The sequence below is a fragment of the Lasiosphaeria miniovina genome (assembly GCF_030549165.1).
Source record: "Lasiosphaeria miniovina strain SMH2392-1A chromosome Unknown B0T26scaffold_7, whole genome shotgun sequence".
NCBI lineage: Eukaryota > Fungi > Ascomycota > Sordariomycetes > Sordariales > Lasiosphaeriaceae > Lasiosphaeria > Lasiosphaeria miniovina.
The window spans coordinates 789,600-805,874 of record NW_026848226.1 but is presented as its reverse complement, the minus strand read 5'-3'; the positions used below and the strand labels follow the sequence as shown (position 1 = coordinate 805,874).

General features: G+C 50.1%; 3 protein-coding genes across 3 annotated transcripts; 1 reads left to right on the top strand and 2 right to left on the bottom strand.

The window, feature by feature from the left end:
• Positions 1–9,940: 9,940 nt before the first annotated feature.
• On the bottom strand, positions 9,941–10,405 carry B0T26DRAFT_654968 (ankyrin repeat protein; the record flags this gene model as incomplete). The annotated part of the gene is made up of 1 exon (XM_060438593.1): positions 9,941–10,405. A coding segment is annotated over one exon (465 nt), but the record flags the coding sequence as incomplete, so codon positions are not given.
• Positions 10,340–12,265, bottom strand: B0T26DRAFT_788578 (uncharacterized protein). The gene has a single exon (XM_060446824.1). It carries the CDS (start codon positions 11,810–11,812, stop codon positions 10,568–10,570), a length of 1,245 nt encoding a protein of 414 aa, XP_060291215.1. The 5' UTR covers positions 11,813–12,265; the 3' UTR covers positions 10,340–10,567.
• Positions 12,266–14,546: 2,281 nt separating this feature from the next.
• B0T26DRAFT_655760 (uncharacterized protein) lies at positions 14,547–16,038 on the top strand (the record flags this gene model as incomplete). Its single annotated transcript, XM_060438649.1, has 2 exons — positions 14,547–15,138; positions 15,194–16,038. The coding sequence occupies 2 exons, from the start codon at positions 14,547–14,549 to the stop codon at positions 16,036–16,038; spliced, it is 1,437 nt and encodes a 478-aa protein (XP_060291214.1).
• Positions 16,039–16,275: the final 237 nt, after the last annotated feature.

Here is a 16,275-nt window from a genome sequence, read left to right as displayed (position 1 = left end):
AGTCTCACTTTGCATGTTAAATATTTGAAACGAATCATTAATCAACTTGCAGAACGTGGAGGCATATCATCAAACTGTACTCAGCAATCTACTCTAAAGTTAAATTATTGGTTTCAAAATGAGGACTGAAAATTTATTTAAAGCGAGCTTCGCATTATGATCAATGAATCTCATGTCGTGGATGCCTCGCCTTTGGTTCTTCTACCGATTCCTTCTAACAGCTCCAGAGATCACACGATAGTAACTGCAGGAAGGTGGCAGGGCCAATATGTCCTATCTCATTGAGATCATCGAGCTCGGCGGCAGTGTTTTCGAAAGTATCGGGTTATGGCGTCAAAGAGCTTGTGCGCCATTCATCTAGTGGTATGTGAGTACGTACATGGTGTCAAAAGTGTGACTAAAACCAGCTAGAAACTGTTGCTACACAAACACGGCGAAACCCCTTTCAGAGAATTAGCAACCGAATATATAAGTATGCCGGTACCTACCAAATCTTTGCTAGTGCAAGCCAACCCATCATACTAAAAAATCATGCAAGTTCTCAATAACTACGACGATAAGAAATGATATGCACGGTACTAGGGGACCGAGTAATAGAGTTATTTAAATAAGACTCTCGGGATCTTTGATCCAGTCAATCCTTGAGACCCGTACACATTTACCCCGTACATTGATATGTCTTGCCAAGGTGCAAGGCGAATGTCATTAGTTAATATGGGGTCAACTAAACGTAGGAAATATGCTCGCCGATCCGCTAGTAAGACCTCTTATTAAAGAGTCAATGAGTTCTTGTGGGCTGGTAAAGCGCGGTTGTGTTTAAGCTGGATGCCTGCACAGGCAATAAGCACAGAAAGTCAACTAACGGGTCCTGGGACAGTTTCCCAGGCCCGTCGGAATTCAGTCTAATCTTAATTGCTGGGCCAAACAGCAACCTTCTCATGACCAAAGCCAAGAGAAAACGTCACCCTGTGAGAACCCCTGGCGGCAATTCACGGCACACCTTCGGTGTCTGAAGTAATTAGAAAACAACGGCCGTTGGCTAGCTAAGCTAAGGGCAAAAGTTTGCACCTCTGCAAGCTCCAATATAATTCGTGCTTGATTGACTCTCTCTGTTGAGTTCCTGATGTGGCCGGTTAATCTAAGCTTTTGCCTGGTGAGGCGTTTGGAAGGCGAGGGTATTGGCGGACATTGCGAAACTCCGACGGTGAATCTGTCCGTGTTTGACTGGTGGGGCGGGGCTATCCCTGGGCTTCGCGCGCCCGTGTTTCAGAACTTCTGTCAGACCGCGGTGGCCCGCGTTCTAGCCGGCTCAGTGATGCAACATCCCATGTTTCGGCGGATGGAAAATATGGGTGAAGACATTGCAAACGAGACAAGCCTGGTTCGGCCTTCCCTCGCTCACTATAAAGCTCGACGAGATTTTCGCATTCTCGGGCTCTCCTTCCTAGCGCACACTCACTCACATTTTATTAACAATTGGAAACCCATTCTCTCACTTTCATAACTTGCATCACGCAATCATCATGTCCAACAACCACTTGAATTCCAATACATTGAACGCAACGATTGACGATTTTCTAGAAGCTGTCCGCATCGTCTTGACTATCCTTGAGACCATTGGGTTGAAGTGTTGTATCGACGGTGAGATGGCTAACATTGCGCGTTTGCAAAAACCTTCCAAAACAATTCCCAAATACGCTAGTTTTCAAACAAACTGTCTATTCAGGGATTTGCAGCAGAGAGATAGGAAGCTGGATGCCGAGTTCCCCAAGCATGGAATCACGACAAGACTTAAGTAAGATATGGGTGTCCCTCAGCCGGTTTCCCTAAGCTTCCCGCTCGTCCCAGGTACCGTACTAATTACCTATTTCTAATGGCATTGAAAACAGGCCGCCCCCACGCTCACACCCCACTAGCTATGTTTGTGATGTTCTCGTCAAAGAAACTTCCGAGGTTTGGGTGGAGGTCCATATCCTGGCGTGGCCTGGTACGAACACCCTCCGTTTCAATGCCGGGGCTTCCCCCCTGATTGCAGCAATGACCTAACTCAAAGGACTGCCATAGAGAGCCTAAATGAGGCATTTTGCTCTATCCTCTTCAATGACGTGGTTGAATATATCCCGCGTCATGACCTGGCGGTCAGTCGAACGTCTAAAATTCCACAGGCGCCCGAATTGTGGCCGGTGCCCGCCCATCTGCCGTTTGATAGACTTCTCGAAACGATAATACGTTTAGTCAAAACTACAACGCAGCCTGAGGCAGTAAGGTCAAAATGATATATAGGGCGGAATGGTGCCGTTTTGTGGTGGTTTGGACCGGGCTAGGCTGGTGTCTCTCGCATAACTTTGGTGTGATTAGTGCAGCGGTTTAAAGTCGGTGGGATAAGAACTGACTTTGAAGTGCAAGGACTGGAGAAGCTCAATACATCTCCCGTACTATCTCTGTGGGGAGCTCCGAGGCCACGTAACAAGGGATGTTTTCATTACTCTCGTGCTTCCTCTACGTGAAGACGTGTATCTGGGAACTCTTGTGAGATATTTTGGGCTGATAATTATTAATGAAAAATCTAGTCCGTTCCCTAGTTTGCTCTTGACTCTCTTGTTTTGGTTTCTGATGCTCATTCCCACCCCTAGCCAAATGGAAGCACGGCCACCCCAATTCTCTCTTGTTCAACTAGCGTAGAGTTGCGTGTATTCTGTGCGAGGGCATGGTCCAGCCCAGCACGCTGAGCACCGCGTGCAATTTTTCAGCGCATTGGCGGTGCACACGCAATAATATGCCCCTCCGAATAATTCGAAAAACAGCGGCTCAGCTCTCCACTCACCTAAATATCCAAAATTTACACATACGCGGAGTAGTATCTCTTATTGCAGGGTGGGCTCCACTCGAATGGCCGAAGCTTAAGGTATGTGGTGCCAGGTCTCCCATGAGCTCGGCATTGTTGGCCGATTCATCTTGGGACTATCGTGGCCCCAGCTGGGTCTCAGCCTCGGTCTCACCTTGTTGTGTTTTAACCCGCTGGAACGAAATACGAAGTTCAGACCAAAACGACAATCTCCGCTCCCCAGGCTCCAGATTCATGAAACACGCCTTTATACGCGCAATACGCGCGCTCAATACACATATCCGCCCCCCGGGCTCCAGATTTATGAAAAATTTATGAAACACGCCTTTATACTGGCACAGCGCGCGCGCTCAATACGCCCACTTGACACATCCGCCCCCAGGCTCCAGATTTACGAAACACCCCTTTGTACGCGCTCAACGCGCGCGCTCAATACACCCATTCCACAGATATCCGCCCATCGCTGGTTATACGCATTCAACACGCATTCCGTCCAGTTTGAGACCATAGTTTCAAACCATTTACGCACTTTTCATACGGCCACGTAGTTGGCCCCCGTTTCGGCCTTGGCTTTGTGCCACCCCATCGACAAGAGCTATCAGGATATCCCGAGACACCAATCATCTATTTAAAGGCGGCCCGTCCCCTCAAAGCTAAGTCTTTTCATTCCTCTCAATAGCACACAACCTGCGGTTTTTCTCTTTACATCACTTTCTGGCATATCGGAGACGTACCGTCCTAACCTCTTGGAGCAAGCGACGAATACCATAGTTATTACCAAGATTCCGCGAATACCACGACATGTCTCTCCCTCAGCATCCGCCACCACTCCCGGGCTCAACGCTGCCTAGCAATAATTCCCACGAAAAGATCCTGTAATATCTAAAGAGCTAACCGTGAAGACTCTGGAGATGGTATGCAGCTTGCTGATGAGGGCCGGAAATGTCCCCCTAGATAGTTTCAACGGCTTCGTCCCGCCAGAACTACAGAAGCTACACTCTGAGCCTGCCAGACGCTTCGATTGGCTCATTGTTGGCGCGCTCGCACTCAATGTCTGTCAAGCAAGGGATTTCCCGTTTACTAAGATCGAATTCAAGCTTAACTGGTACGGACCAATTATTTTCAGATGTCTAAGGCGTTGTACTAGATCTGAGAAAGACGTGAGGTGGGCGACTTGCTCTAATAATTGTCAGCTTTGCCATAGATCCCACTGACCCAAGCCACGTCAGAGTCGAACTTATTACCACGCAGTGGACCGAAGGTCAACCAATCCGTTGCGAAGTCCACGTCAAGAACAGCATGGGCGTTATGCATACGGTGCCTGTCCTGCTGTGGCCACAGGGTATGAGTATTCTTTTAAATTTAAATCTCCCTATATTATAATGTCACGTTATCTAGGATGCATAGCTGACTTCGGGTTGAGTAGAATCAAAAATTCCATTGAAGGACTTTAGATTCTATTCTGGAATGATGATAGATGCAAAATACTGGGAAAACGGCTACGCTAATAACGGCATATACCAAAAAAAATTTCACATCGCCCGCTCGGCTCAAGTTCTCCAGCACTGCCTCGACGTCATCAATAGTTCTGGGACTAATAATGAGCCTCACATCGAGCCTTATAGCGAGCTTCAGAATACAGCGTGCAACCAGCTTACCCGTTTCATAAACGAAGTCGAGATCCATACGTATAAGAACGGGTCTCAATTAAACACTTGGAAATTAGAACACACGGACGTTTTTCTGAAGATTGCCAGCAAGCACGAAAACCCAGAAGGGCTAACTAGATTGAGGAAAAAGATAAAGGAGATTAACGAGTTTCAGAAGGATAATGAAATATCTGAGGTATCTACCTCTCTTGACTAACCGACTTGTTGGAATCACTAGGTACTGGAAGCAACAGGGTGTAACTGCACCCCGAAAACTGGTGGTTCAAGCGATGGATTCGTGTTACGATCCTGGCTCAAGTCTGCAGGAGGCGCTGGAAGCCGATTGCTGATTGGGCAGCACTGGCGGGCGGGCCGGGCCCCACATGAACTCGGTGCGGCCAATCAGGCGGCGCTCAGTGCGTTCGGCCGCCAAGATTGGGAAAACCCACTGAGCAGGAAGAACAGCCAATTAGGAAAGTGCTCAGTTACCATTGAGAGCTCAGTCGTCCTGGAAGACTGAGCGCCCCGGAGGCACTGAGCACTGTAAGGGAGAACTCTGATTGGTTGCGCAATTAGATAAATACGATGACCGTATCCACGGTCTTAGATAGTTCTTGCTTGGTTCTTCAAGCAAGCAATACACATTCACTGCACTCATACACTTTGAGTGGCATTCCGATTTGACTGTATTACCCGTGCGATAGGAGCTTGCCCTTTGTTCTATCTTCATAATTACCAACCCCAGCATTCTGTGGAGCCCGTGCTCTCTTACAGACAGACGACCCTAACAGTCGAGTGGTTTGTAATAGCTAAGTATCTTTTCTGCCAGCGTAAGGCGTGTCCTTTCTGTGGTTACTGCCTGAAAGTTGGATAATCCAATTTAGGGTCACGGCAGGCGACCCAATTTAGTCCTCTCGAACCTAATTGTTGTTCTCATAGTGACAAGTGGATTTTCTGCTAGGCTACCTTTCGCCGACCACTAGCTCTTATTTAGGCCTGATTTTGGTCCATTTCTCACACGCCGCAAAACTGGTCACAAAGGACAAAAATTTAGCGCCAACAAGCAAATTTTCTGCTGACATAAATGGTACGTACCTAGCGAGACCAAACCCAGGCCCAGGGACGAGAATTGGGCCGCTGGGATGCTGTACATTTTCTGCCGGCAGAAATGGTACGTACCGAATGGCAGAAAGAATGCGAACCCAAAACGGCTGTGCTGGGCTTGGTATGTATCTATTTCGCCAGCAGAAAATTTGCTCATAATCTCGCACCTACGAGTTCAGCTTCATAAACAAGGGTCGGTAAGTTCATCCGTAACGTCATACTCGTACGTCGCTAGTAGACTATGTTAATTACACTTCCTTGTATCGTCATTCCCTGAATGAAATTAGCACCCCAGTTATAGGTGTCGGCCGAAACAGACTATGAGACCGAGCATACTCAAAACCTATGTGCCGTTGCTCTTAGTCGCTTTACGCTTTCCCTTCAAGTCGGCCACCCTTTGTTCCTCGGCCTCCTAGACCTAATTTTACGGCGCGGTTTAGCTGCTCTTGCCATCTGCTCTTTTTTTCTTTTCTTGGAATGCTCTATGTGCCTCGGTTTTTTGCAGCAGTCCCGCTTCGGCTTCATCGTGGTGTTTGCAATCCACTTCAAAGGCTACCTTCTTTGCCTGGATCGCATCCAGCAGGTGCTGGACGTGGCTCCTTCACCGGAGTGACAGTCAGGCGTCGAGAATCTCGGAGCTTTCCGATTGTATCCAAGGCATGTCAGGGCCTGCTGGTCACTAATGGTATCTACGTAGTCATGAGTCCCTATTTGCCATAGAACGACATACACCAAGCTCGACTTGGTATATAGAATAGTAGTCGCGCGCCTAAAGTCAACCATGAACTTCCACCCCCACCTAACGTACCTATACTGCGTATCCTAGACCGGTTGGCAGAGGGCTCGTATTCCAGCGAGTCAGCCATCAAATCACCACACTGTTACACAGTCTCTGTCCGGGAACCGGCACCGCTAACTTTCTTGGGCGGCACAGTCTATTAGGAGATGTGACGGAGAAGTGGCGGCATCACTACAAGGCATATTCTACATTAGGGGACCAAGGGAGCCCGGAGATGAGCATTACGCTTAATTTGCAAAGTATACGGGATTAGAGGCAAGGGTAGCTCGACTGAGCAAATCCTACGGGCATGCTAGTTCCGGAAAGTCTAATACCGGGTGGTTATACGCCAACAGAAGAGTCTGGTGATCCTGATGAAAGGCACAGCCGAATGCTAGGCCGGCGCTGATGATAACTAGGGTCGGTGATTCTCGAGCCGAAGCTGTTGGCGGGTGATACTTAAGTCCTTAGTTAACTGTCGATTTGTCCCATCCTGCATACTTGAGAACATTCTTATTCTTAAAACCCATCACAGGTCATCATCGCTAGCACAGACAAGCACAATTTCCCGATCATATCGCCAACTCTTCCACTGATGGCTTCTGATAACCAATCCGGGACCTCGACCGTACCTCCGGAGATTAAACGGCCCACTAAGGTTTGAGCATGCGACCTCACCATTAACGAATTGTTAACTCAAACTTGATTAGCATGCACAAACTGGATGCCTTAACCCAGATGAAGTATCGATCTTAGAGGATCAGGAGAACCTTAGGCCGGCACTCAAGGATTTCCGTGGTACTCGATGTATCATAACTGCACGCTGGGGTGACGAGAAGTTCGAATACATCAAAAAACTAGACGATAATTCTAGAAACGGGCGGATAGAGGTCTCCTTCATTCCGAATCCTCAGACCGGACGGATAACCCTCGTATTTGACATATACTGCTTCGAAGATTATCCGCGACAAACTACACAACTGCACGAGGATGGTCACTCTTTGCAATATGGAAATCTCAACAAGGCTTTCTACGGACAGCTGCCTGATGGTACGCCAGCTTTCGGAGACATGCATGCGGAGTCTCCAGAGGATTATCCGTCAAGTCTCTCTACCATCCCCAACTCTCCAGATGGAGGAGATCAACTGTCAGCTGCACAGGATTGTGCGGTTGACCAGCAGTACCAAACGTCGGTGGATAGCGGTAAAGCGGATATCCAAGATGGAAAATGTACTAAGCTTGGCGGACTCAAACGGTCAAATTATCAGGAGGATGGGTCCGGAGCAGATGTGAAAAGACGGAGACTATCGGACCCGGAAAATCCCGCATATGAGAAGGCTGAATCGCGAGATTTAGACGATTAGTCAAGTAGCAATTTCACGGCGATAGATTGAATTCGAATGTGAGGATGCGGGCCGCCGGGAGCTTGGGTAGGAGGAGGCCTTAGGCCGTTGCACGGCGGTCCGTCGACCTAAGTCGCTAGTAAGCAGGATTACGTTCTTAATATTTTCTCTAATATATCTGCTTTGAAGGAAAGATCTGCGACGAGTCCCATGTCGTAATCCATCATGACCATGAAGTCGCGACCGGCGTCATTCCCAGCCTGAACAGCCCGAACCGCCATAATCATAACAATAAAAGCAGCCCAGTCGGTCGTGATGGCCGGTATCCGTGTCCGAAATGCAGTCGGAGGTTCAATCGCAGGATTACCATGGAGTTCTTAAGCAGCCGCTTCATAAATACACTGGTTTGAACGGATCCTTGGTCGCGGCACACTAGACCGTTTCTTCACCCTTGCGTGCCATTCAATTGTCTCAGCAAGATGTCCAATGGTGACCAGTGCCCGCCTACGGGCAGCCCATCTTCAGCCAGTATGCCTTCGACCAATTTGTCTTCAGACAATCCGCATTCAGCCAATATCCTTCCGATCAATTCCGCTCCAGCCTCTGTCCATTATACCACTCATTGCTCGCCTTCTTCGCTACCTCCATCGTGACCACCTTAATCAGGCGTACCTGCCTTCTCTTACAGTCCCCTCCCGAATCAGACTAGTATGGGCTAATCGGCGGGAATGTCGTCCTGAAATTGTGAGTGGTCTTTAACCTAATTGTGAGTGGTCTTTAACCTACTCGTTGTGAGGACCCGTCCACCAAACTGGCCCTCAAGCAGCCAGAGCCGCCCAGAACCCCCGGGCCTATCAGAAGCCTCCTCGAGGCCCCACCTACCCCACTGATAGATGAAAACTTATTCGCGAGCACGCGACGCGTTGTAGGACTTTTCCTTCTTTCCCTCCTCAGTTTAGAATCTTCGTCGATAGCACCCAATGGACTGAGTTCACCTCAGTGCCTTGCCCTGGTCGTGACACATACTGTTAGAGACTTATAAGTAGCAAGACCTTCTGTCTGCCAGACCTTCTAGATATAGGAGAGCGTCGATCTCGGCTATGAAAACAAATAAGATATAGCTATAGATATCTAGAAGGCTAGTGTAAGAGAAGGCAGGTACGCCGGATCAAGGTGGTCACAATGCAGGTAAGAAGGTGGGCGAGCAATGAGTAGTATTGGTGTGAGACTTCAACCTGGCCCTCGCAAAGGAAGGTGGGCGAGGGCCACTGTTTATATACGTGCTCAGGGGCTCAGGCCCGGGGCGCCATGGCGTGGCGTAGTGGCTTGTGCCAACTGGCAGTGTTCCGGCCAGTTGGTAACAGGTGGTGAGCGCGCACCCTGTTATTACACACCACTCGACTGTCAGGGTCGTCTGTCTGTAAGGGAGCACGGGCTCCACAGAATGCTGGGGTTGGTAATTATGAAGATAGAACAAAGGGCAAGCTCTTATCGCACGGGTAATACAGTCAAATCGGAATGCCACTCAAAGTGTATGAGTGCAGTGAATGTGTATTGCTTGCTTGAAGAACCAAGCAAGAACTGTCTAAGACCGTGGCTACGGTCATCGTATATATCTAATTCAGGTAACCAATCAGGACTTTTCCTTTGCGTGCTCAGTGCTCCTCCTAACGCTTGGTACACCGAGCGTCTCAGAGACTACCGAGCGCCCTGCTCGGTGCGCTCGCCTGGTCTTGGCAGACCAGTCGCACCGAGCGCCTCCTGATTGGCTGTGTCGAACACTTGCGGGGCCCGACCCCGCCCACCTGTGCGGCCCAATTGGCAATTGGCTTCCAGCGCCTCCTGCAGTCTTGGACCAGGATCGTAACAGCATCCAGCCATACCTATTCTTGGTATTCGTATCAGCGCCGGCCTCAAGAAGCTGCTGTACGACCGTATCGTGGCCGTTCGAAGAAGCCCAGTAAAGCGGCGTCCAACCATCCTTGTCTTCGATATTCATATCGGCGCCGGCCTCGAGAAGCTACTATACGACCGTATTGTGGCCGTTCCTAGAAGCCAAGTAAAGCGGCGCCTAGCTATCTTTAGTCTTGGCATTCGTATCGGCGCCGGCCTCGAGAAGCTGCTGTACAACAATGTCGTGGCCGTTCTCAGAAGCTTGGTGAAGCGGCGTCGAGCCATCCTCGTCCTCGGCATTCGCATCGGCGCCGGCCTCGAGAAGCTGCTATACGACCGTATCGTGGCCGTTCCCAGAAGCTTGGTAAAGCGGCGTCCAGCCATACGTATTCTTAGTATTCGTATCGGCGCCGGCCTCGAGAAGCTGCTGTACGACCGTATCGTAGCCGGTCCTAGAAACCCAGTCAAGCGGCGTCCAGCCGTACTTAGTCTTGGCATTTATATCGGCGCCGGCCTCGAGAAGCTGCTGTACGACCGTATCGTAGCCCTTCCTAGAAGCCTGGTGAAGCGGCGTCCAGCCATCCTCGTCCTCGGCATTAGTATCGGCGCCGGCCTCGAGAAGCTGCTGTACGACCGTATCGTGGCGGTTCTTAGAAGCTTGGTAAAGCGGCGTCCAGCCATACGTATTCTTGGTATTCGTATCGGCGCCGGCCTCGAGAAGCTGCTGTACAAGTGTGCCATAGCCGTACTCAGAAGCTTGGTGAAGCGGTGTCGAGCCATAATCGTCCTCGGCATTCGCATCGGCGCCGGCCTCGAGAAGCTGCTGCACGACCGTGTCGTAGCCGCTATTAGAAGCCTGGTAAAGCGGCGTCGAGCCATCCTTATCCTTGGAATTTGTATCGGCGCCAGCCTCGAGAAGCTGCTGTACGACCGTATCGTGGCCGTTCAGAGAAGCCTAATGAAGCGGTGTCGAGCCATCCTCGTCCTCGGCATTCGCATCGGCGCCGGCCTCGAGAAGCTGCTGCACGACCGTGTCTTGTCCAAAATAGGATGCAACCATTAGTGGTGTAAGTTTCTGTGGTGTTATTGTTATTGTAAGCCATTGATAGATTTTATACCACGCTAAAGAAGCTGGTTGTGGATTTAGATAGGATAGCGCCTTCTCAATTGCCTTCTCGATCGTCCAATCTCCGCTATTCCAATCACCTTCGCGGAAGTGTTCAGCCCAGTACTGAGCTGAATAACCCAGAAGCGTGCGCTTTGTAATGTACTGTTCTCGTTCTTTACTTGCTTGAAAAGTCTTGAGGTTAAAGTCCGATAATGACAGCCGCCACATGCAGATTTCGGCAAGGATTCGATTGGATTCTCCCGGATGAAGCGAGAACTTCCAGTATAGCTTCGAGCCACTTGAAGGAGATCCTGGCAGCTTTGGTGATAGCGACGGCACTAGAAATTCGCGGGCCGTTTGATGGAGCAAGTAGATTTTCGAATCGACCACCACTACGAAAAGTCCACAATGCTGCCTGATGTTTTCGCGGAATCGTGTCTCTGGGACCAGCTCCAGATCGCCGAATGACTGATGTTTAGGACCTATCGCCAAAGCTAGGTCCATCTCCTGCAGAGTTAGCGGTCTCGCTGCTGCGACGACGATATGGAGGATTTTTCTAGCGCGCCCAATATCTGGACTCTTTGACAAGATCCTGTCGTATGCTGCATCAACCGTTTTCGGAATCGTATTAGTTATCGATCGAATATCTTCTGCTCTGTCGACAATACTCCTGTTTATGATATCGAAGATGAGATACACCCAGAGGTAGGTGTGGTTTGGAACCCGCGTAAGTTCCTCTCTCAGAACGTTTTGCTGCTCTTGGGTAAGCCCTAGCTTTCTACCATCGTTCGCTATTCTGTTTCTAACCACCAAGTCAATCTCGCGAGAAATCTTGCTTGCTTCTTCCGCGCTTTCCCCGCTTAAGTGGATCGTCGGTAGTTCGGGTTCTAGATGCTGGGAGAATTCCCTTTCAATACCCCGGTAGGGCCGGCTGGTCAAGAGGAACTTCAAGACTGGAGTGCGAGCCGTTGTGTGAGACTGGAAATTTGAGATAGCATCAATAAGCTGATTGCGCCCCGAGTCCTCGCATTCGTCGAGCGCATCGATGATGCAGACAATCTCGCCCGTCTCGTGGCCAATCGCGGCAGCCATAAACAAATCCCAGAGGTCGCGGAAGGACGTCGGAGGTTTTTTTTCGCCCTTTTCTACCCTTTTGTCCTCCTCGAGCTTTCTCAGGATTTGGTCCAAGAAACAGCCAGGACGCTGTTTGAAGATTTGACGCAAGATACAGCACAGAGCAGTAGTCGAAGATTTCTAGTCATCGAAGCCGTCCTTGAAGAAGAAGTAGCAGGTCGTTCTCGTATCCGTGCTACGCAGAACGTCATCCGCCAAGTACCTAGCCAATACCGACTTTCCGCAGCCAGGGTCCGCAGATACCCATAACAAGCTAGTTACGTTGCTTTGCTGCCAATTTCGGAACAGCGGATGGCTAGTAAACCATTCGCATGTCCCTTCGACTCGTGGCGGATTTACGTCCTTGCGATCCCTATAGGGACAAGAATAGAGCCTTTCGAGCCACTCTACCTTCTTCTCTTCTTGGACAGATCTAGGCGAGGTAGCATCGAGGATTGTGTGTGAAGTGGAGCGTATCTCGTCAAGAACGGCACTGCTAATGGTTAGAAACCTTCGCGTTCGGGATTGAGGGGTAGAACATACGTTATCTTCTTGCTAATCCACCCTTTAAGATCGTCAACGGAGCTGTGTTCCTCCGGCGGAAACTCGAGGCCCCCCGGAAGACCTTGCGGGGAGACAGGGGCGTCGAAGGACGCCCCTTTCGTCAGACTCTCCCGAAATCTGGTACCATCTCTTGTAATTTCTTCGGCTGCCGCTTCAACTTCATCTCTACCCCCAATCCCGCTTGCGCGCTTCTTCAGTTTGTCCTCCATGTACGCCAAGCTGAGCATATAACAAAGAGCGTTACCATGCGCAATGTCCAACAGAATCTCATCCTGGCGTGTAAGAAATGAACCCTTGTACAAGAGCGGGTGTGCAAGCTTGTTGTACAGGTCCTCCCCGATGGTTGTGACCTGTATCTCGAACATCACACCGTAAAACCGAGAAAGGGCCCCGAATTTCCCGTTTTGTAAGCTGACGCGATAATTGCGAGTCTGGTAGGCACCAAACAGTGTTTTCCAGGATCGGCCGACCTCACGGCCAGGGAGGAAAATAACTGGCTCCTCTTCCTTCTGAAAACTTTCCTCGATAAAAGAGAGGACTCTCTCCATGTCGTCAGCGAATTCCAGTATGATCCTGAGTCCGACGAGGTCATGAATTTTACGGAATATATCGGAGAGGCTCTCGAACCGCTGTTGCTTTTGCTCCCAGAGTGCCTTCTCGCGCCGATCGAGTGACTTTTTGATTGAAGCAACTTCCTTGGTTCTGCTTTTGACTTGGCAACAGATGGTGTTGCGCTTGAGAGCGTCTTTGCAAAACTCTTGCAATCTCTCCTTCATGGTTTCGTATTCGTCCTGTAATATGGGCCAGATGTCGTTTACGAAGGTGCTTTTGGGATCCGGGCAAACAGCCTCCTGAGTCATCTGATTGATTTTCGCCCACAGTGATTGATCAGGAGCATCACTTTCGCCTGCTTGGGCCGGAGCTGGCGAGTGTGAATCCATGGTAATCGGCTAAACAAAGTGCCGATCGTGGGGTGATGAAGCTCGCAAAACCACCTGTAACGGCGGTGCAAATTGAGAGGAAGCAGAGAATGCGGTAGGAGAGGGTGCGAATGCAGTGTTGAAGTTACGATGGAGCCTTGTGTTAAAAGATGACGCGCTCGTAGGTGAGCGTAACAGTACAGCAGATGGTTGGAAAGGTGTTGGAAAGCAAAAGGCTCCTGGAGCGACGACGTGGGAATTTTTCACCAGGCAGCTCTCCCACCGTTGCATTGGGCGTCAAGGCAGTGCTGCGATTTCTGCAGTTATGTGTCCATTGGCTGGCACGAGCCAATCACGATGCAGTACGATGAAATTCGGGGCTGTGCTGGGTTTTAGTCGCTGCTGTGCTACACGGCACCTAATGGTTGGCCGTAAAGAGGCATTTTGCGAGGCGGCCGAGGGCGGAGAACTGCACAGCAGTCTCAAATGGTATGGTGTGAGAGTGGTTAACCATGTAATTGGTCACGTCTATATTGCACCACATATGGCATTTTGATAAGACATACTAGCATCAATAGTTAGGGTGTGACGGCGTTTAGCAACACCCACTACCGCTGCACCACACCTTCCAAAAGGATGCCAGAATTACAAGCCGTCAGGCTACAATTCTATAGTGGGTTATAGTATGGTCACGCACCCGTAGGGCCTCAGCGCCTACCGCCGTGCCGTGACATCACCCCTCCTCGGCCCCGCGGGGCGCGTAGAGGTCTAACTACCCCGGAACCTCGAGCACTACGGTTCGGGAGCTCTACGCGGGCTAGGGCATGCATAACTATAGGGATCCCCAAGCTACCCTTATTCACAAAAGGACTCATTTGCAACTGCAGGGCTCGAACCCGCAGCCGTAGGGCGGCTTGTAATTGTGACGGCGTTTAGCAACATCCACTACCGCTGCATCACACCTTCCGAAAGGATGCCAGAATTACAAGCCGTCAAGCTGCAATTCTATAGTGGGTTATAGTATGGTCACGCACCCGTAGGGCCTCAGCGCCTACCGCCGTGCCGTGACATAGGGACTGAAAAGCTTAAACCAGAGCTATAAGTTAAAGCTTTGAGTTCTCACACTTGAATCACCTTTCTGCACAGAGATTGCAAATCTTGAACAATCTTTTGCGCACTCATACTCTCATTTCAAGTCAACATCCCTAAACCGGTCCAAAAGACGTAGTATGAATTACGAAAAGCCATCGTACAGACATTTTATCCAGTCTCGATGCCAAACCAACCCTTGCATCATTGGATTAGCGGAACATGTAGGATGTGGATCTGGGGCTGCCAGTACAATCGTTACTCTCGACTACCCTCAGAGCGGACCCCCGGCTCCAAGTCCTCTTACGATAGCCGAGGCTAATTTGGCCGAGCTGATCTATGCCACCTCTACAATTCATGGGCGGATTCTGATCGTAGAGAACATTCGACCCCATCTGATCAGTCTTCTAGGTGAGATCTTGGATATCGATCCGATCTTCTTCGCCGGCCACATCACCACCGACTTCAAGGACATTGAGAAAGCCCCGCCACCTCCGTCTCTCGCGTTGTTTCCATCTCAGATTGCTGAGAGGGGCTACCTTCATCTCCATTATCAGCAGGTATTGGATTTGGGAAGCATAGATCCGTTCCGATCTTCTTCGTACAGTCTAAAATCGGACTCCAACATCCCGCGAAATATCAGACGCCTACCCCATCTATCGGAACGACAGCTTGCTCTTGCCCGGGCGTGCTGTTCTGTTCTCGTGAAAAAGATCAAGGGCTCATGGATTTGTAAGTCCTCTTCGATCGTTACTATACGTATTGACCTTGTCATTAACATCAATAGGCCTAATCCTGGTTGACCCTGCCGTCAAGACGATTATTGAGACACTACGTTCAGGCGACCAGAAAGCATACCCAAGTATGCTCTTACACGGGGGTTTCGAAGACTTTGTACAATCGGCGTCCTTCGCATCCTTCACATCTGTCACCACCGATCGCTCATGGGATAAGGAGTCGATACTCAGCAGCTTAATCCACTACTTCCGCAACCAGCCTCCCGGGTTCGCAGCATCTGAACCTAGCATCTTAAGCCTTGGTTACTACCCAATACGCATCGTCTTAGCTGAGTGGATCCTCTACACGCACCTAATGAGCCGCTACTTCAAATACTACGAATATACTCTGCACGGCATCGAGAACCGATTGCATGACAGCGACATCATTGACCTCCAGCGTTGGCGTCGTCGGAGTATGCAGAGCCAACACAAACTGATTCTTCTTTCCGAGTTCGTCGACTACTGGTTGCCGCAGGAAGCCGACAAGCAGCCGTGGAATCTGATACGGAAGGATATCAAGCACGTGTTGTCACAGATAGAGCATTATCACCGCTCGCTCGAGCACACGGTCCCAGTGGCAACATCGATGGTGCAGCTGCTCGACTCGCGGCGCTGGATGCTAGAGGCTGCCAACGTTAGCCGGCTGACTTTTATCGCGCTAGTGTTTGTGCCGCTATCTTGGGTCGCCAGCGTGTTCAGCATGTCTGAGAATTACTCTCCGGGGCATGAGAATTTCTGGGTGTATTTTGCTACTGCATTACCGGTGTTGTTTCTTGTCTTGATTCTGTCAGCTGTCCAATGGGACCAAGTTGTGGGAAAGCTGAAAGAGACGGCGGCATTGTTGAGTCAATAGGTGAGACGGCAGAATGCTGAAGTGGTGTCAGTGTAGCTCGATGAGAAATGAGATTGGACATACGGCGCAACTGCTGCAGACTTGGCTCAAGGCTCCGTGGTGTCGAAGATTGGGATGGGGAACTTACCGGAGCATCTTCGCAACTGTGATCAGGCGTCACTTCAAACGAGATTACAGACACGAGAGGTGGTTTTAGAACTAGGATGCCATGCTGCAAGAAGCACACTGTAGCGGGGA

What these genes read in the sequence shown, in the direction of transcription:
- B0T26DRAFT_788578 (XM_060446824.1), bottom strand. Translation starts at nt 11,812, where the DNA reads ATGGCTGCCGCGATTGGCCACGAGACGGGCGAGATTGTCTGCATCATC.